Consider the following 20,842-nt stretch of genomic DNA (forward strand, 5'->3'; position numbering starts at 1 on the left):
GAGATGCACCTCAGTGGAGAGGTCATTCCACAGATGCGGAGCCACGTAAAAGGCTTTACTTTTTAAATTTCCAATTTTATCCATCCTAATTCATTTTGCAGCTTTTAACCCTTAACAACTAAAATGCTGGGAGAAAAATTCTCAAGATTTTTTGAGTTTTCTAAACACAACATATAATATAAATATGTTGAATTTGTCCTTAAAACCATCAGCAAAGGTCATGTCCCATTTAAGGTGTCTTGTGTCCCCAAGTTCTAGATTATTCCTTTCTGGAGAGTGCTGGAAAAGCTTGTCTTCTTTGGTTGAAATAGCACCTCAATGTTATGATAATTTTTTCATTGCCTGAGATGAAAATATAATCCACAACGCTGGCTCCCAAGACTGAAATAAGTGTAAAATCTCAATATTGATCCTTAGATACCTTACCATTCAATAACATGGTTTAATTTATAAAAAGGGGCTTCACAATGTGCATGCCTACAGAACTATTCTTCAAGGAAATTGTTCAGGGTTGTTAAAACAAAAAGGGATTGTGAAGAGCTCCAAAAAGATCTCTCCAAACTGAGTGAATGGGCGGAAAAATGGCAAATGCAATTCAATATAAACAAGTGTAAAATTATGCATATTGGAGCAAAAAATCTGAATTTCACATATACGCTCATGGGGTCTGAACTGGCGGTGACCGACCAGGAGAGAGACCTCGGGGTTGTAGTGGACAGCACGATGAAAATGTCGACCCAGTGTGCGGCAGCTGTGAAAAAGGCAAATTCCATGCTAGCGATAATTAGGAAAGGTATTGAAAATAAAACAGCCGATATCATAATGCCATTGTATAAATCTATGGTGCGGCCGCATTTGGAATACTGTGTACAGTTCTGGTCGCCTCATCTCAAAAAGGATATTATAGAGTTGGAAAAGGTTCAGAAGAGGGCAACCAGAATGATCAAGGGGATGGAGCGACTCCCTTACAAGGAAAGGTTGCAGCATTTGGGGCTTTTTAGTTTAGAGAAAAGGCGGGTCAGAGGAGACATGATAGAAGTGTATAAAATTATGCATGGCATTGAGAAAGTGGATAGAGAAAAGTTCTTCTCCCTCTCTCATAATACTAGAACTCGTGGACATTCAAAGAAGCTGAATGTTGGAAGATTCAGGACAGACAAAAGGAAGTACTTCTTTACTCAGCGCATAGTTAAACTATGGAATTTGCTCCCACAAGATACAGTAATGGCCACCAGCTTGGACGGCTTTAAAAGAAGATTAGACAAATTCATGGAGGACAGGGCTATCAATGGCTACTAGCCGTGATGGCTGTGCTGTGCCACTCTAGTCAGAGGCAGCATGCTTCTGAAAACCAGTTGCTGGAAGCCTCAGGAGGGGAGAGTGTTCTTGCACTGGGGTCCTGCTTGCGGGCTTCCCCCAGGCACCTGGTTGGCCACTGTGAGAACAGGATGCTGGACTAGATGGGCCACTGGCCTGATCCAGCAGGCTCTTCTTATGTTCTTATGTTCTTATGACCAGAACAGAATTAAAAAAGATATCTTCAGTCTAGTTTGTTATGAACATTAGCATTTCTATAGGATTAACTGTGTAAATGCTTTATAGTAACTATTACATTAACAACCAGATAAAGTGATTTTCTTGTCTAGTGAGGTACTTTTGCAGGAAGAGCAAAAAGACTTATTAGTGCATAAAACTGCAGAGTAAAAAGCTTGCTGGAGTGCACAGAGGAATCTTAACATGCGGTTTCTGCACTCCTTCAAGGTTTTGACAAGACTTTTCTTGATCTGGAGGGTCACATGACACTTTGAAGAAGCTTCGACTCTCCACTGAGATTCTGCAGTCTAGAACGTTCAACTGGTTGACTGAGTTGAGGAACCTCAGTGCATTAATATTCCATACTGAACATGGATGACTGTAACTGAAATCAATGAGACTTGTTTCACAAAATACATTTTGAATGAGCATGTTAATTCCATTTCAATCTTTTGGCAGCCCTAGTTTGAGTGGCAGGGTGAGTTAGTTTATTTCAAGATGTTGCAGTTCAGGCTTTAGTGCCTCCCTATTACCACTTTTCATGTTGCTGCTCATTTGGACAAGATTACATCCTAGTACTAATTGGACCTAACTGTCTTCAATGGTTGGCTCTACTGTTGATTCACAAAATGCATTTCAGTTATCAGTGTCTTTCTTTGTGAAAACATTGCCAGGTTCACGTGCCTTTTCAAATCTTTTTATCATCCTATACATACCAGAACTGATGTTTATAATTAAGTTTTTTTTAAAAAAAATCATAATTCATTGCCATGACAAGCACTCTAGATATAAAAGGTGCAGAATAGCATTTTAAACACAATGCTAGATAGAATGCGGCCCTACTGACCAGAATTTGTGCATGATATGGGAACGTTGTATTATACAATCAAAAACATGTTGCCAGAGAAGGACATCACATTTGAGAAAGAGCAAAGAAAAAAATAGATTGACCTTGTACATAATTAAGTGGATAAAACCCAGCACCTTCACAGTAATAAGAGATGGAAACCCCACATCAACCATTTAAAAATGGCATCAAGGAAACACTGACATTTGGGATGCATGTTGAAAAATAATCAGCTGTCCTTGAGTACAGTAGGGCCCCGCTTCTCAGCACCCCGTTTTTTGGCACCAGTGGGGCAATCAGCTGGAGGGGGGGGGCTGGAGCTCCCTGCGCTCCAGCTGATCACGCCGGAGGAGAAGATCAGCTGTAGGGTGCTACAACTGATCTTCCCTTCCTCCGGCACGATCAGACTCCCGCACAGGAGCTGATCATGCTGGAGGAGGGGAAGATCAGCTGTATCGTGCTACAGCTGATCTCCTCCTCCAAGGCAATCAGACTCCCACACTGGAGCTGATCGTGCTGGAGGAGGGGAAGATCAGCTGTATCGTGCTGTATCTTCTCCTCTTCTGGCGCGATCAGACTCCCGCACTGGAGCTGATCGCGCCGGAGGAAGGGAAGATCAGTTGTAGCACCCTACAGCTGATCTTCTCCTCCTCCGGCGTGATCAGACTCCAGCGCTCGAGCTGATGGCACCGGAGGAGGGGAAGATCAGCTGTAGCGCCCTACAGCTGATCTTCTCCTCCTCTGGCATGATCAGTGGGTTAGGTTCCAGACCCCCATGCTACAGCTGATCCGCTTCTTGGTGGTTTTCGCTTTTCGGCAGGGGTCTGGAACCTAACCTGCCGTATGAGTGGGGCCCTACTGTATTTAAAAAGGAGCCATTGCTGATAATGATCAATAGTGAAACCTGAGGTTTGGACTATTCCCTAGCAGTTAATGTCACTTGCTAAATATACACAGTAAGAAGAAAACAGAGACATTTAGTCTAGCTTTTATATGAAGAATTTAATTATCTATACATGTAGCTAATTGTAAAGGCTGTATTACAGTTGTTAAAGCTGCAGGTTTCATATATTTATATATTTTACATTCATATCAATTAAAATACTGAAGTGCAATTGAATAAGGAGCTTCACTTGTTCTTTGCACCATTAGAATGGAGAAAAAAGAATTCTACATTGCCAGCATGAAATTTAGGAATACATAAACAAAAAAGTGTTAAAATTATTAGTAGAGTTGCTATATTGTGCTTGAGGCATAGGGCTTTTCTTCCTATGTGCTGGCCGCACCAGGCAATTAAGAGCTTATAACTAATATTTAAAAGACAAACATAGCTTAGAATACAGCACATCTACATAAAATTTGACTATAAGCTCCATTTAATGTTACTTGTATAAATTCCACAGTCTCGTTTAAAAAATGTAAACATTGGAAATTAATTGCAGGAAGATATTTTTATACATTCTTTTTGTCAAGATAAGATAATTACTTGCTCAAGGGATACTGTTCAATAGTCATTAAAGTAACAGTGATGATAAAACTTAACTTGAAAAAGTCATTAATTCTGATGGAACAGATAAATGCATTCTTTTGACTTTATATGAAAATGCAAAAAAACCCACCCCAAATCTGAGACACAGAACAAAAAGGTGCTTACTATATGTAGTTACAAATAAGTGTGCAAAATATAACATAATGAGAATAACTGTATTACACATGTATATTCTTCTTGCACATGGAAGGAAATTAATTTCTTGTCCATGATGAATCACACACACAAAAATTCACTACAAGAACACCAACATGCAACAGTACAAGAAACAAAATACCTTAGCTGAACTCGTAATTGAGCACATTTTAATTTCCTTTAAACCAGACTAAATCCTGTTTTAGTAGTACACAAAAAGAAAAAGACGGACAGCAACAACATTGGACAAGTAAAAAAGGAAAAATACAAGTCTCAGATTTATGGACATTTGGAACAATTTTAATAGCACATGCAGCATTCCTTGATAGTGGGTCTTTTTGCAATAACAAAATTGCAATGATAAAATGCTTGTTTTCCTTTAAAAGGCTAAAATAGGCATTTAAAAATAGTATACTACTGAAAGCACCTCTGCCAAGGTGGAGAAATAGGTGGGTAACTATGAAAGCCACAAAAGGACCCACTATCCTGTGTTTTTTGTCCTTTTTGTAATTTTGCTTCTATATCTGTAGATATTAAATAAAAACATTGTGATTACATGCAACTAATGTAAAATGAGGTAAACTGCTCTGCAGTGTGTTCTTCTACTCAGAAGGCAGTAGATGATCATGCTGGAAGTCACATGATCAAGGCTGCATCTCCCATCATCCCTCTGGACAGTGATATGGGATAGTGGGTCTCTTTGAGGACTTTCAAGCCTGAGTGGGGGATGGACAACATATGATTCCTAGAAAAAGGAGGAAAACAACACATAAGCAAAACAAAACAATGAGCAAAATTCAAGCTAGGAAAATGAGCCAGGCATGTAAACTGCATGGTGCAAAAATGATAAAAGTAACATGCTACAAGGGGAATGGAACTAAAAACCAACACAAGTTTAGGCTTGCAATATAGAAGGTCTTCAAAGAGAGTTAGGCAAATATATAGCAGTGGCCAAGCTTCTGCAAAACACAGCAGAATCACAGCAATGCTGCATGTTTTTTTTAAAAAAGTACTATGTAAGCAACTACTGAGAGAAAATAGTCACTTACATTGCTGGCTCGGATCCATATCTGTTGTCAGTTTCACATAGTTGGATGGGAAAAGACCCACTTGCCCATTCACTTCTCCTTTCCACCAATCTGGGTCTTCCTTATTAAGGACGTTAATGATCTGGCCTTTGCTGAATGCTAATTCATCATCATTCTGTGCAATGTAGTCATACATACCAATTACTTGGCACACTGTTAAGAAAACAAATAGCATTTGAAACTAAAAATTTCCATGGACCAGAAACAAATCTGACAATATGAGAAAATGCTTTCAGTATCTGAGTCCACATATTTTTGAAACTATGCTCCCTCCCTGCCCCATGGACTTTCCGTTGCTCTCCTCCCTGCTGTAGCCCCCACACTCCCAAAATCAACTCAAGAGGATTGGGAAAAATGAGGAACAATAGGACAAGTGATACAACTTTGGGGCACTCCTTGAAGCCCTCAAAAAGGCCTGGAAGCAGTGTAGTGCCCTACTAATTCAGAGTAGGAGGTGTTTCTATTTGTTTCCTTGAATTCCCACTCTTAGCTAAAGAGTGAAAATGGAGCAGTACCATTTTGCAGCCCTGGAAAGAAAGATGAGGAGCTGCTGCTGCATCTGTCTACAACAAGTTTTTTTGTTTGGGGGGAAGATTGTTCACTGTTGGAGGCAGTATGCCTCTGAATATCAGTTGCTGGGTATCACAAGTGGGAAGAGTGCTGTTACACTCAGGTCTATCATGCAGGCTTCCCATAAGCATGTAGTTGGCTACTATGAGACTAGACACTGAACCAGATGGGACTTTGGCCTAACCTAGCAGGGCTTTTCTTATATTCTTATGTATCTGGCTTTCTGTATATGTATTAATGCTGAGCTGAAATCCTTACCCTCATTCACCAGCAGATTCAGAGGTGCCGAACTGGGACGGCTGTTTTAATTTGTTTCAAGGTTACCTAAAGTAGAATCAAGTATTGCATGGGCATGTTCACTGTTTATAATGAAAAAAGGTTTTAAAAGGCATCTGCCATGGTGGGGACAGTTGTTCCTACCCTCCTTGTCTTTAAGTGTGATAAATGCACCAGTTGCCCTGGTGGCAGAGGCACCAGCTACCACCCTGTTTTCCTCCCCATAATGCCTGGTGAATGATACTAGCTTTTGTTTCACTGCAGTTTTAACTTTTTGTAAGCTACCCTGGGAACTTTTTGAAGGATAGGACATAAATCAAATAAATAATGTGTGGGGGTGGGTGGGATGGCATCTGCAGGAGTTCTGTCCTGGCCCAGTCAATTGGACAAGTGGCATTTTTATCACACTTAAAAGGCAAAGAAGGAAATGAACCATCAGTGCCATAGCACGTGATGTTTTATTAGCTGTTAAAAAGAAAGAAAAGCATCCTCTCCCATGAAAAAATACTATAAGTTTTCCCTCACCCCAACCTGAGATTCACACACTGTTTTTGGCTTTCACCTGTGAAATTGAGCAAAGCCTACAACAGGGCAAAAGGAGTTCAACTTTGGAAAAAAAGTGCATGTATTTTCACCCTTTACCATGCTGGTGCTTCTAAAAAAATCTACCCCTTTAGCCACCATGATTGTGAACATAGCAGAGTGCTTTAAAAGAACAGTAGAGGCTATCATGTCACAAATTAAAAAGTCAATCCAATCCCCCAACTCATGGGAGGGGGCAGTGTACCCACTGGCCTCACTCTGGCATCTCTCAATTCTAAACTATGCCTCTCTCCTCACTGCAACTTCCGGGGTGCCAGAAATAGGGACAACATGAACCTGGGTTTTTGAGATGTTCAGGACAAAAAAATAAGATCACCATAAAGCTGTTTGATGCATTACAATGCAAGTCACACAACATCTTTAAACAACAAAACTGAACAGGTGGACATCAACAATTAAAGAATTCAACAGAAAGTAGAAACTGCCCAACATGTTGAAATTCCAGTAGAAACCAATATAAAATTTGACCAATACCTTGTTACTAACAGGGGTTAAAATTCAAGTTGATGGTTTCCATTAAGTGCTATTTACAGTCTCTAGAATGCTATTAAGCATAACCCATATACCCATGTACATTTAAAAATGATTGATTCATTTTCATAGCTAGTCTCTTGATTCAATAGAGATCCTGACCTATACTCCTGTTTTGAGTGTGCAGAGGTGATAATAAACCCAATGATTCTTCAACAGCATGCAAAGGCTGGCGTTACATCAGTGGATAACTTACACATTCTCCATCTGCACCAAAATTCCCACAATACATATGTTTACATTGAATCACAAATTATCATACTGAAGAACCATCTTCCTCCCACTGCTGCAGTTATTATACCTTATGAAGAAATTCAAATGGATATGTAATCCAATTGCTTGTGGAAAAATATTACAAAAACAATCTCCCTTTAGAGATGTATGTTTCTCATCCTTCTGCTAGGCTTCGCTAAAAGCAACACACAATGGTACACAATAGTCCATGTGAAATTCCACCCCCACTCCCCATGAACAGTATATTTATTTCACCCTTCATAATAATTATCCCAAGGCAGTTTAAAGGTAAAGGTGTCCCCGCACTTATAGTGCGAGTCGTTTCCGACTCTTAGGGTGACGTCTTGCGACGTTTACTAGGCAGACCGTATATATGGGGTGGGATTGCCAGTTCCTTCCCCGGCCTTTCTTTACCCCCCAGCATATGCCGGGTAATCATTTTACCAACCACGGATGGATGGAAGGCTGAGTGGACCTCGACCCCTTTTACCGGAGTTTCGACTTCCTCCTTCTGTTGGAATCGAACTCCGGCTGTGAGCAGAGCTTCGGCTGCGTTACCGCCGCTTACCACTCTGCGCCACGGAGGATGTAATTTAAAAACCAAAATAATAAAACACACAATTAATAAATTAAAAAGTAACATACATAATTAGACAACACACAAATTAAAACAGCTATTAAAACAGTGAGGTGAAAACTTGAACCCCAGTGGTATAAAATATAGCACCTTCACAATACTTTTTTAAAAAAGTACAGACTTTTAACATGACACTTAAAATATAAGTGACCACCAGGCAAGCCCTATAGGGAGGAGATGCATGACACTATTTCATCACCATCATTGATTTAAATGGTTTTCAATCTGTGTTGAAGGGACCGCAAACGTTTCTCAGGAGCTCAAGGGTTCTTCAATAAGAATAATCAAGAATGGTGGACAAGCTTATCTGAAAGACAACTTGGTTACCACTAACTATTTCACTTTGCAATGTATGGCTGCAGGGGAGCACTGAGTGCACACACTCTCATGTCATTCAGCCTGATGAATGAGCTGTATTGAGAGTGAGACGGGGGAATGTGTCTCTGCTCTTGTTTCTCAATCTGTTTATAGCTTTTGATACAACTGACCATGGTATCCTCCTGGACCAGCTCTGCAGGATGGGTACTGGGGACACTGAATTACAGTGGTTCCGTTTCTACCTGCAGGACCATGTACAGAGAATATAATTGGGAGATTGTGTATCAGTCCCATGATCTTTGTCTATGGTGTGCCATAGCGCACTATCTTGTTGCCAATAATGTTTAACATCTATATGAAGCCACTGGGGGCAGTCATTAGGAGTTTGGGGGAAAGTGTCATCAGTATGCTGATGATATGCAGCTCTACTTTTCCATAATATCTAAGCCAGGAGAGGTTAAGTATGCTTTGGAACGTTGTCTGGATGTAGTTGTGGAATGGATGAGGACTAATAAACTGAGCTTGAACCCTGGGAAGATAGAGACACTGTGAGTGAGCGTTCCTGCATCAGGGAGATTATCCATTTGCTTGTCCTGGATGGGGTTACTCTCCCTCTAAAAAAATGGGTGCACAGTTTGGGGTGCTCCTGCATCCATCTTTGTCACCTGGGGTTCAGGTAGCCTCAGTGACTAGGAGCGTCTTTTACCAGTTACAGCTGGTGCATCAACTATGGCCATTCTGGGACAGGGATAGCTTGACTGCCATGATTCAGGTATTGTTGACCTCAAGACTTGATTACTCCAATGTGGTCTATGTGGGGATACCCTTGTACCTGATGTGGAAGCTCAAGCTGATGCAAAATGCTGTGACTAGACTGTTCATAGGGACAGACTACTGCCAGCACTTCACTCTGGTGCTTAGAAGCACTGGTGCTTTTCATTGGCTGCCCATTTGTTACTAGGACAGGTTCAAGGTTCTAATATTAATTTACAAGGCCAATTTACTTGGGTACAGGATATCTTAAGGACCACCTGATCCCTTATACCTTAGCCTGATCACTGAAATCTTTGGGGGAGTCTGTTGGTGGTCTCCAAGGTTCAGATACATAGCTCATAACTGCGAGAACCCATGCATTCAGTGTTGTGGGCCCAAGCCTGCAGAACTCACTCCCAACTGAGATTAGATAAGCACCCTCCTTGCTGAGGTTCAAGTGCAAGACAAATACTTTCTTATTCTGGCAGGCATTTTAAGGTTGTGCAATGATTTTGTAATGATCTTATTTTTTTATTCTGTAAGGTTTATGTCAGCCTTTCCCAGCTTTTGGGCTCCCAGATGTTGTTGATCTACAACTCCCATCAGCCCCAGCCAGCATGGCCAATGGTCATGGGAATTATAGGAACTGTAGTACAGCAACATCTGGGGACCCAAAGGTTGGGAAAGGCTGGATTATTTTATGAACACTGCTTAGAAATGCAAATTATTAAGTGCTACAAACATGCCTTAAATAAATTAAATAATAAATACTTACCTGAAGGTAATGCTATTGATTTAGGTGGCTCGGTTGGTGTAGTTTTACTAGTACCAGGGCTTAAGAGTTTCACATAGTTAGCAGGAAACCACCCTATCTGCCGTTTTTTCCCACGAGCCTAGAAAGAAAATAATTGTAGAATTCTGTCAATGAACATAATTTTGGCAACTATCAGCACCTGTGTCTAGATTCCATATTTGCAATACAAAAAATAGACCAAGTTATTTAACAGACAAAGTGAAGTGATCTGACATTGTTCAGAGGTGAGGGCTTGGATCCAGAGTGAAGAGAATCTTCAATTCTTCCCTGCAACCCTCAGACATCACATAATATTCTGGAGTGTCTCCTTCCACACAGAACCAAGGTTTTGGTTTCACAAGAGGTACAGTAGCAAGGGTGAGTCAGGAAAACTCCATTGCACAAATGGAACTCCACTCGAGGGTGCTTGGATGTCTTTTATAAGAGTATATCAGACTGTCAATACTGTATCCCAAAGAATGGTTAGCCAAATAATGTTGACCTTATTTTCCGTTATTTACAGCTGTAAATGTAATAACACCTGTTGCTGCATAGTGAATGATTAAATAGATATCTCTGCTCAATCAATTCACTTACCTCTTTTACTGCATTGCACAAAGTGAACGACAGATCTGACAGTCCTGACATTATCAAGAATAGTGTACTGAAAACCTCTAGTCTCTAGTATGGATCACTAATTTGAAAAGCAAGTCTCAATTATTGTGGCAACAACTTTTCATTTTGTCCTGTTTCAACTTTCATTTATCTCCTTTCACAGATGTAATTCTCAAATTCAGCATCTTTGCAGGTATAGGTTCTTTTAAGTTGGAGTTCGAGCCATGTTTTTTGTACGAGTACTTCCATTATCTAAGTTTTAGTACCATTAAATGTGCATATGCAAAACTGATTAAATATAGGTATAAACACACAGCAATATGCACACATGATTGCCATGGCCACAGCACAATAATTTATTCAAATCTAAGAGTTGCACCCTGATTGCCTGTGCAAGGTTGTGCTAGACAGTATAATTCATATGAGGCTAATTGCTATGCTGCCCTGTTTAGATCATTAACCAAAAACACAAGTTAAAATTAAATACTATTGTTCCTCATACAAGTGTTGGAAATGTTAGACCAAACTAAAAAAAAACACATTGGGAGCTGAACCAAAAAATGTGATGAGTAATTCTTTATCCTCCATGGCGCAGAGTGTTAAGCAGCGGTAACGCAGCCGAAGCTCTGCTCACGGCCGGAGTTCGATTCCAACGGAAGGAGGAAGTCGAATCTCCAGTAAAAGGGGTCAAGGTCCACTCAGCCTTCCATCCATCTGTGGTTAGTAAAATGAGTACCCGGCATATGCTGGGGGGTAAAGAAAGGCCGGGGAAGGAACTGGCAATCCCACCCCATATATACGGTCTGCCTAGTAAACGTCGCAAGACGTCACCCTAAGGGTCGGAAACAACTCGCGCTACAAGTGCGGGGACACCTTTACCTTTTTTAATTCTTTAAACCAGCTTAATGAAACTACATAAACATTGCATATTACATTCTATTTCTACAGTTTATATGTAGCTTTCATTCTCTTTGTACAGAAGTAAAAGGCAAGAAGCAAAAATAGTCACTAACCTGAAGCTCTCCTTCCCACCATCCTCCAGGATTCTTCTTTCTGATAAGTATTAGCTGACCAGGAGCAAGTGTAAGCTGTTCAGGACCTGTTGCTATGTATGAGGCAATAACCTGAGCAATTTCTGTGAATACAAAAATAAATTGTTTTCATTAATCTGAAAATACTAATATCACTTAAATTTAACACACATATATTGATCCTCCAGTTATTACTCTAGGTTGTGTTCATTTCATCTACAGATTGCAAACAGATAGTTTTCAATATCAGGTGCTTTTTGTTTTGCTTTTAAGAGCAAAATTAGATCACCACACCAGTGAACAACTGGACAATATGATACATGCCTAGCAGTCATCTGAGGGAAGAGCGGTGAATGACAAGTTTGCTACATGATGTTACATTATTACCCTTTTGCGGGGATGGGTGAGTGAGTTGAATGGTCTGGAGAAGAATTATTAAGGGAACAAATGAAGCACAAACCCTGAAACAAGAGCCTGCCAAACATGTTAGATGCTGGTATGGTCCTGAGCATCCATGCATAACAAGCTAAGAGTAGTTATAAACAGAATACAGTGTCTACTGGGATGAGAGAAAGCAGGGCTAAAACCCAACACAAGCAAATTCAGTTTCAGTAGTAGAGATCCAATGAGGGAACTGCCCAAAGAAAGTGTTGTAGTAACTAGAATATTGAAGTCTCGAAAGACATACCCCAATATTTTTAAGTATTATAAGTTCTCCAGTTATCACTATCCTTTATTTTACAAAGAACTATGGTAGGGATTACAGAGCTATATTCCCTTTTCTTGCAGGTATATAAAATGTATTTTGTTCATTAGCATATTTGTCTCTGCTACATATAAAGGTGAGCCGAAGCCCCACTCTTCCTAGTAGTATCAACATAGGTAATTAGAAACACTGTAAGATGACATATAGAAGAAAATGGCTATATTAAAAAATGAATGCATTTTTAAATAAAGAATTCTCAAGAGAAGAACTTCAAGAACTTGAGGGGTGGACGCTGCTTAGTGTATACAAAATCTCAAATTTAATCCCTTGCATCTTCAGTTGGAAAAATCAGGTAGCAGATTGTAAGAAAGACCACTGTCTGAAACCATGGTGAGCTCCTGTCAGTCAGAGTAGACAATACTGGCCTGATGGACAAGGCAGTTCCCTATGTTCCTATATAAAGGAAGGAATCAAGTAGTCACTTCACTAGTATATAGACTCATTCTCTGATCAAAGTTAGGCACATTCACATTGTGGGCTGCATGCCTTCTGAGAATTCTGAAGATGGTTGTCTAGCATCCTCACCCAAGAGCTTTTTGGGTCAATAATAACTTCATCTTCTCACTGCCAGGGGTGTAGTTGTCCAGGGTCTCAGGAGGTCTTAGACCCTTTACTTTTTGGGGGGCAGGGTCCCAATGTCTCCAGCACCCTGTGAGCCAATCAGCATGAAAGGGAAGTGTGTTAGCTACTGAGAAGAATCTAACATGCTTCCTTGTCCTTCCTGCTGATTGGAGCCAATCAGAGGGAAAGGAGGTGAGTCAGACACTGAGAAGACTCCGAGGGATGTCTGTTGTGGGAGAAGGCATTGACAAGGATCTCTTTCTCAACCCAACAGCAAAAAAGGGAAAGGGGACATGGCTGTGATTAACAAGAAGGAACCTTGCAGTTCTGAATTTGCCACTACACAACTGCTCACTGCTCCTTGCAATTTAAAGCAGTCAGAACATCCTACTACACTTCTTGAATTTATACTTCCTGTTAGCAGGTCACCTGTAAGTCAGCTGTAATAGGAAAACTGAGAATGCAGTGCTGAGCTAAATGCAATGCCAGCCCTTGACACTACATCCTCTTGAAAGAATGTCTTACAGCTCAAAGCTGGGTGCGCACATTATCAATTAGAGGAGGAGGAGTTGGAAAGATACAGATATTCAAATTTATATTACATGCAGTAGTGTCTATAAGTCATGTCACTAGTATGACATATAGAAGCTATAGCATGTAGTCCAGAAGCACTTGTACTTTAAAACAATTATATCTGTACAATGATACAAGATTGGAAAAAGCAAGAAACAAAACTTGCAAAAGTTACATTAGTTTTTCTGAGTACAGCTTACCAGGTTTCTTGCCTAAGCTTCCTGTTTTTCCAGCAGTTCCAGGCACCTTTAAATAATAAAACAAACATAACTCACGTTTCCATAAAGCACATGGCAAGCTGCCTTGGAAACAGAGGGAAGTTTTTAAAAGCAACATGCAATATTGTAAGGTAAGATGATCTGCTGTACAAAGAAAGTGGCAAAAATCTCACAAAACTTACACAAGCCTTTCGGCAAACTACAGCTCCTTAATTCTAGCATAGATATATTGCAAGGAAAATTTACAGTTATATTATGCTTGGGAGGCCTTTCAATTGTTCTTATCTTAAATTACAACTTCATGATCATAGTTAGGGCTGTATGTACTCTGCTAAAAAACACACTTGTTTGTTCAGGCAATCTGAACTGGGTACCAAGAAACTCTGTATACATGAAGGGAAATCTGCATAATTTATTTTTACATAATTTAGTCTGGGTTCTTTTCATTTTGACTTTCAACAAAAGCAATCACACACGTATGTGGCATATCTGCAGGAACTAATGTTACTTACATGCATTTGCTACACAATGCAATTTTGATCATAGAGGATTGTCACATATTACTGTCTACGTGAATGTTACATGCTAATCCTTTCCCACTGTTCCTTCCATGAAGGAAATTTGTACATGTGTCAAGCAGAATAAAATAATTCTGAAAGTCAAAAATACAATACCACCTTGCAGTATTACTGAAATCTGAATCCATTCTACTTTTAACTCTGCTCTCTAAAATTAGACTGAACATATTATTTGAGGCAACGGAAATATCTATTTGTACTCGTGAGTGTAGTGTATATTTTAAGTATCATAGAATGGCAGAGGTTCAGCTCTACAGGGGCATTTCACATTTGCAACAGCACACAGCTTCACATTTAAATGTGCATTTTTAATGCCGTTAGGGAGACAAGACACATGTGCTGAGTTGATACTTGGAAGCTGGCCCGTGAAAAAATCACCTCAGAGTCCAAATGGGTCACCTTGGGAGAAGAATGGGAGGGGGAGGTACTGCCATGAACTGCTGGGGGGGCTATCCTCCCTCCCTATTTCTCCCTGGCAGCGAGGGAGGCTTTTTCTGGCAGGTGAGACATAGCAAAAGGAAGGAAGGAAGGGTGGGTGGGTGGGTAGGAAAGAGGAGAGATACTCTTACTTTTAGTAGGAATCTGTGGGTGGGAGACAGGGTGGTCCTGGATGTGTTATGGGTAGATGTATCATTGTACTTTTAGTGGCAAATTGTGGGTGAGTGAGAAGGTGGTCTGGAAGGCAGATATTGTGACCCTTTTGTTTGTTTGGAAGCTGAGGAAGAAAGAACACAGTGTGGTCTTGAGGAGGAAAACTGAGGCATGGAGAGTGGAATTGTAGTGGTTGTGGAGAAGGAAACTCTGGTGCAGAGAAATGTTGACAGGGAGAAGTTGTGGTCCTGAGGGTAAACTTAGGCAGGGAGAGGGGAGATATGTTGTCCTTGAGAAGGAAACTCTGGGGGAGGGAAACTGAGGCAGGGAGTTGAGGGGTGGAAAGAAGGGGGGCACACTAGATGATAATGACAATAAAATTATTAAATTTATCACTGCACATAACCAGGAGTACAAAAGTGATTTAAGTTACATATAACAGGCTCTTTCATTAAAAGAATATACTAAAAGTGTTCATCCAAATAATCTCTTTAAACCAGAAAATATCGACTCCTAAACACACACACAATCACAAAAAGGCAAACCATTGGTGCTGTCCAAATGTGCAGGAAAAAAATCTTTCTGGCACCAGAAAGATGATAAAGTAAGTGCTTTAAGTGGGATTCCTGCATTGAGTAGGGGTTGGACTCGATAGCCTTATAGGCCCCTTCCAACTCTACTATTCTAGGATTCTATGAGTGCCAGGTGAAATTTCATGCGGAGAGCATTCCATACTCTGGGAAGGGGGAGCTACCCAGAAAAGACCCATTCTTTTGTTGTCATCGAAGTATCTCTTCAAGGGATCATACAGAGTCTCAGATATCAATCTCAGAGTCTGGGTAGGTTCACACTGGGCAAGGTGAATCCTGAGGTTTTGAGATTCTGAACCACACCAATCTTTATAGGTCACAACCAGCACTGTGAATTGGGCTTGGAAATTGATTGGCAGCCAGTGCAGGTAGGCTAGAACTGAAGTTATGTATTCAAGCTGCCTAGTCCCGGTCAATAGTTTGACCAACATATTCTATACTAGCTTCAGTTTCAGTCTTCAAACGACAGCCCAACATACAATGCAATCCTGTAATCTAAGTTACAGGTTACCAGAGTGCAGACCACCGAAGTCAGGCTATCCCCATCCAGAGGGGCAGCCCCTCACACACCTTCCCTGAGGCTGCTCAAGACAAACCTACATGGTCTGAGCAAAGACAGAAGCATTAAGGCCAGAAAGCACATGGTTCCTCTCCTGACACAACCATCAACAGCCTGAAAGAAGGTTTGGGCAGCCCCTCCCCAACTTTCCCTGGGACTACATAAGACAGAACGTCCTTAGGAAAGACATACCATCAGCTTCAGAAGTTGATCTGAAAATACTACAACCTTGGGTGCCATGGCAGAAAGGCTTTATATATAAATGTAATGAACAAATATAGTATTTTTAATAAAATGCATGCATATGTGTGCATTTTACCTCAGAGTCTTTGAGTCTAACATAGTTAGATGGAAATACTCCTGATTTATCGGCCAATGTTCCTGTCCACCAGTCTCCATCCTTCTTGGTCACAAGAATTAAATCCCCTTGTTGAAATGTTAAATCTCCTTGTTCAGAGCTCTCATATGTGTACATGGCAATATATTCTAGAGAGAGTAGAAAGATTCAGAATGAGAATGTACTTGTCAATCATGCAAGTTTATTTCATGGAAAAGTGGTAATATAATAATATTGCATAATTTCTGCTCTGAATTCTGAATAACCAGCATTTTCTGTTTCTACTAAACTGATTTAAAGCCATTCCAAGGATGGAAAACAAGACCTGCTTTAGGGGAGCACATTTTGTGAAATTGGAATTAATTTCTAGTAAGGTTCTAATGTGAGTACAGATTTTCTTGTTTTTCTATATTCCAGTTTGTTGGGACATACTTCTTGGTTTGTTTTGCTCAATTTCAATATACATTTTCCCCAGTCAGGACATTCCTTGTGGGCACACCAGCATGTTAGACTTTTTTATTCATTTCCATGAGCAATCAGTTCCACAAAGGGATGCATGCACATGGAGCTTCCATCTCCATCAAAGGGAATAGAAACATGTGCATCTTTAGGAGTTCAATGTCCTCATTACAACCCATAGAGATCTAAATATACATGCTTTCTTGACTCTCTCAGCATGCACAGTGCACATCTCCATCTTGAAACTCAGAAGAATATTTAAAGAAGGGTGGGCAACCTGCAGGGCCAGCTCCAGGTTTCTGGGACCTATGGGCAAAGGCTCTCTTGCTTTCCTCGTCAAACCACACTCCTCCTCCCTCTTGGCTTCACTCTTTTAAAGTAAAACAATACCTGAACAGAAAGACTGGGGTGACAGAGGAATCAGACCAGGGGTGTGTGTTGTGAGGATCCCACCTCAGACCACCACCTGTCAGGTCCCTCCAGTCAGGATCCTGGTTTTTATTTGTTCTCTTACCGGCTCTAGCACAGATCTTGCAAGATCCCACTGCTAGGCAACACCACCAGCCACTCCCTATTTCACAATATTGCCTAGGGAATTTGCCTTAGTCTCCTTCTGGCTTATTGTTACTTAGTGTCTGGGTCCCTTGCAGGCCACAACCCCCCTGTATCTTTGTGCCAATAAAGCATACAGCCCTGGGTTGCCCTGGATACTTGATGATACACTATCTCTTCACCGCTGCCACCATTGATACTGTTTCTGCACCTTGGTAATTACCCTGCCCACCCTTCTGGTCTGTGAAAGCCCCAGCCAAGGATCATGCTTTTGGTAAACCAAGAATAATATTTATTTATAAACACCAGGAAATAACAAGATTACTTTAGGTATATTTAACAAGTGTATGGTTTCATATAGTGTCACTCTTTATGTTTCCAGTCATATATAATCTGCCTTAATACCAGCCAAATATAATCCAACCCACAACCAACTCCAACTCCCAAAACTCTACAACCAACCGACCCTCTCTCAACTGTCATCCTCTCATTTATACCTTCAGTCACTCAAACACTCAGCCAATCATCATACTGCATTCTCTAGCATTCTAGCCCATGTACTCCCCCCTCTCACTCAATCCACTTACCATGTATACTTTAATAAACCTGCACTTACCATATTTACAGTTATCAAAATACAGGGGCATCACAGAGGGAGAGAGGGGGTAGAGAGAAGGAATGCCAAGCATCTGCCTGTAAGTGCATTGGGGGCATTCCTGTCATGGCTCTGGAGTCCCCGCTGCTGCCACTGAGTCCTTGCTGCTTGCCCTGAAGCAGAGCATGCCATGCAAGGAAGCCTATTCTTCCTCCTTTGCTCCTCCATGATCCCAGCCTGGCTCAGGGCTCCTGTTGCTGCTCTTTCCTTTTGCCCTTCTGCTGGAGGGCATTTAAGGGGTTAATACCACAGAGATGAGGAGTCAACTAGCCTAGACAATCTTCTCAATACCTGCAGTGAGATCGTGGCCAAGTTGAGGAGACTCTCCAGGCTCATCTTTTCATCTCTATGGTATTAACCCATCAGTTTTCCCTCCAAGCTTGTGAATCAGATAAAAAGAGAAGCTAAGTGGGAGGGAAACCACTTCCTGTCCATTGGAATAGGATAGGGTTGGCAACAAGCAGCAGATCCCATACCACTGGGGCCAGTGAGGGGATCCTCTGCACTCCTGGGCCCTCAGCCACTGCTGCAGCTGGGCCTGGCAACCTGGAGCCCGGCAACCTGGGGCCCATGGTCCACATGCCTTGGCCTAATTTCATGCAGGAGGGGGGAAAGACAGGAAGTGTCAAAGAGAGAAAGAAAAAAAGAGTGTGCTGGCCCCATCCACTGCTTCGCATATTACCCCTGCCTACCACCAACATGTGGCCCCTGGCAGAATATGATTGACAGAAAAAAGGTTCCTGATATAGAAGAACACACAATTTTCAAGAAGAACTTACACGAGATATTAAGTGCTTTTAACCCTTAAGTAAAATTTAGTAGGTCAGATAAGCATGCAAAAGCCTAGATAATAGCAACTGTGAAATGTAACTATAGGATAGAAGAGACATTTGGTCTTACTGTGAAACAGTCTTCTACATGCACGTAATGATGATCTCAGGTGGGACTTGAGCTCCACCTTGTGGTCAAAGGTAGAATAATCAGAACTTGATTTGCAAACTGCTCTAGCCCTTCCTTCTGTAGACAGGTCAGTTTTTTCTTGCCAAGCCAAAGACATATATAAGACATAACAGCAATAGACCAACAAAAACAAGCACAACAAGGCGCATCTGCGCGATCGTCGTAGCAACAGGGTAAGCCACAAGCTCCGCTACTCCCGATGCCGATTTAAAACGCCTTGGTGCGAAAACGAAAGGAAAGCTACAAAAAATAATACCTAAGAGACTCTGGAACGCTACTATTAGCGATAACACGCTAAAAATCGCTTAATTTTTACCACAAACACTCCTCCTGACAACATCGCATACCGAGAAGCAAATGAGAAACAGAGTATTCAAAATGGCGGCGAAAACTTCTAAAACGTCTAAATGTGAGTCAATGCAAACCCCAACCCTCGAATCAGAACAAGATTCAATCACATCACAATTATCCTCACAAATTGCATCTCTTCAAAACTCCTTGCTTCAAAACTGGGATGACAGCTTTAAGATTTTAGATGAAAAAATCTCCTCTTTGGCAAACAACATGGAGGATACTGCTAAAACTGCAAATGAAGCACTAGAAATGGGCACTCAACATACAGAAATAATCAAACACATTGCACTCAACCAAAGAGACATCTTAAACTGCCTGGATGACCAGGAGAATCGGGGCCGTCGCCGAAATCTGAGAGTGCGTGGGATTAAAGAATGGTCCGACAATAAAGATATTATTCAAGTTTTAATAAATTGGTGGTCATCAATAGTACCTGAAGCAGGCATCATTGCAACTGACATAGAACGTGCACACAGAAGCCTGGGTCCCAGACCAAACAATAATGCCCCCCCAAGAGACATTATTGTTGCATTTTACAACTTTGCTAAAAAAAGAAGCGATGCTTAAAATTATGCGTGAAAAAGACCAAATTGAATTTGAAGGCAACCCTATACTATTCTTACAGGATCTGAGTGCTGAAACACTACGTAAACGCAAAACTATTTCATCCTGCCACAGAATTATTAAGAACAGCAGGCATCAAATATCGCTGGGGCTTTCCATTTGCACTGATAGTGGAAGCAGATGGCGTTCAACACAGAGCATCAAACAGACTGGACCTGGTGAATTTATTGGCACTATTTAATCTGAAATCTCCTTGGGAAGAAGAAGAATTGGAATCTGATGACGTACTCAACATGGTGCTCGAGGGAGAAGATCGGAGGTCCTTTCCACATGCTACAAAACGCAGAAGACGCCCACGTACTGAAACATCCACCACTACATCCAATCTCAGAGGTCAATGAGATCCACTTCCACAAGAAAGAAATAACTCTCAGAAGACTGATTATAAGATAAGTCAGAGTCAGAAAAGGCTTCAAGGATACTGAATAGCAATAAGCAAAAAGGCTATGACTGTGTCATCTATAATACATTGGGGGTTAGTGGTAGCATATAGATTTATTGAGTTTATAGTTTTTTCTAACTGATATTGTTCGGGTTTACAATATAGTCATAAGAGGCAACAAGCCTCAGAAGTTCGACCAACTAACACAGGGCTGTCTCTGACAACACCTGTAAGCAGGGTAACGTCCTCTGTCTTTAATTAGTTAGGTACGGGGCTTACATGTTGGGGAGGGAGTTCAATGGTTTCTGGGGATTTCTGAGCCACACTTCAATTCTCAACCAGCATATATGGTTCTATATATTTACTTTCTGCTGGGATAGGTGCAAAAATAGAGACCAAAAGAATATACAGGTGATCATATTGAATCAACTTAAAATAACATATGGCTGAAATCAAAATACTGACACTGAATGTGAGAGGCATGGGAGATGTCATCAAAAGATGGAGGGTTTCTGATTATATTAGTGGTCAGAAACCCTCTATCATATTTCTACAGGAAATATACAAACC

At 41.0% G+C, this 20,842-nt stretch overlaps 1 protein-coding gene across 6 annotated transcripts in view; it reads right to left on the reverse strand.

Moving 5' to 3' along the window:
* Window positions 1-20,842, reverse strand: part of ITSN1 (intersectin 1) — a 162,711-nt gene that overhangs the window by 21,677 nt on the left and 120,192 nt on the right. For 5 of the 6 annotated variants that reach the window (XM_061627736.1, XM_061627737.1, XM_061627742.1 and 2 more), the window contains 6 exons: window positions 16,269-16,435; window positions 13,614-13,659; window positions 11,496-11,617; window positions 9,850-9,967; window positions 5,114-5,305; window positions 3,405-4,809 (listed from right to left, as the gene is read on the reverse strand). In XM_061627736.1, the coding sequence (XP_061483720.1) occupies window positions 4,808-4,809; window positions 5,114-5,305; window positions 9,850-9,967; window positions 11,496-11,617; window positions 13,614-13,659; window positions 16,269-16,435 (647 nt within the window). In that variant the 3' untranslated portion in view covers window positions 3,405-4,807. Of the gene's footprint in view, window positions 1-3,404; window positions 4,810-5,113; window positions 5,306-9,849; window positions 9,968-11,495; window positions 11,618-13,613; window positions 13,660-16,268; window positions 16,436-20,842 lie in introns of those variants that run through there. The other variant, XM_061627743.1, reaches the window with a different exon arrangement.

The sequence above is a fragment of the Rhineura floridana genome, chromosome 5 (assembly GCF_030035675.1).
Source record: "Rhineura floridana isolate rRhiFlo1 chromosome 5, rRhiFlo1.hap2, whole genome shotgun sequence".
NCBI lineage: Eukaryota > Metazoa > Chordata > Lepidosauria > Squamata > Rhineuridae > Rhineura > Rhineura floridana.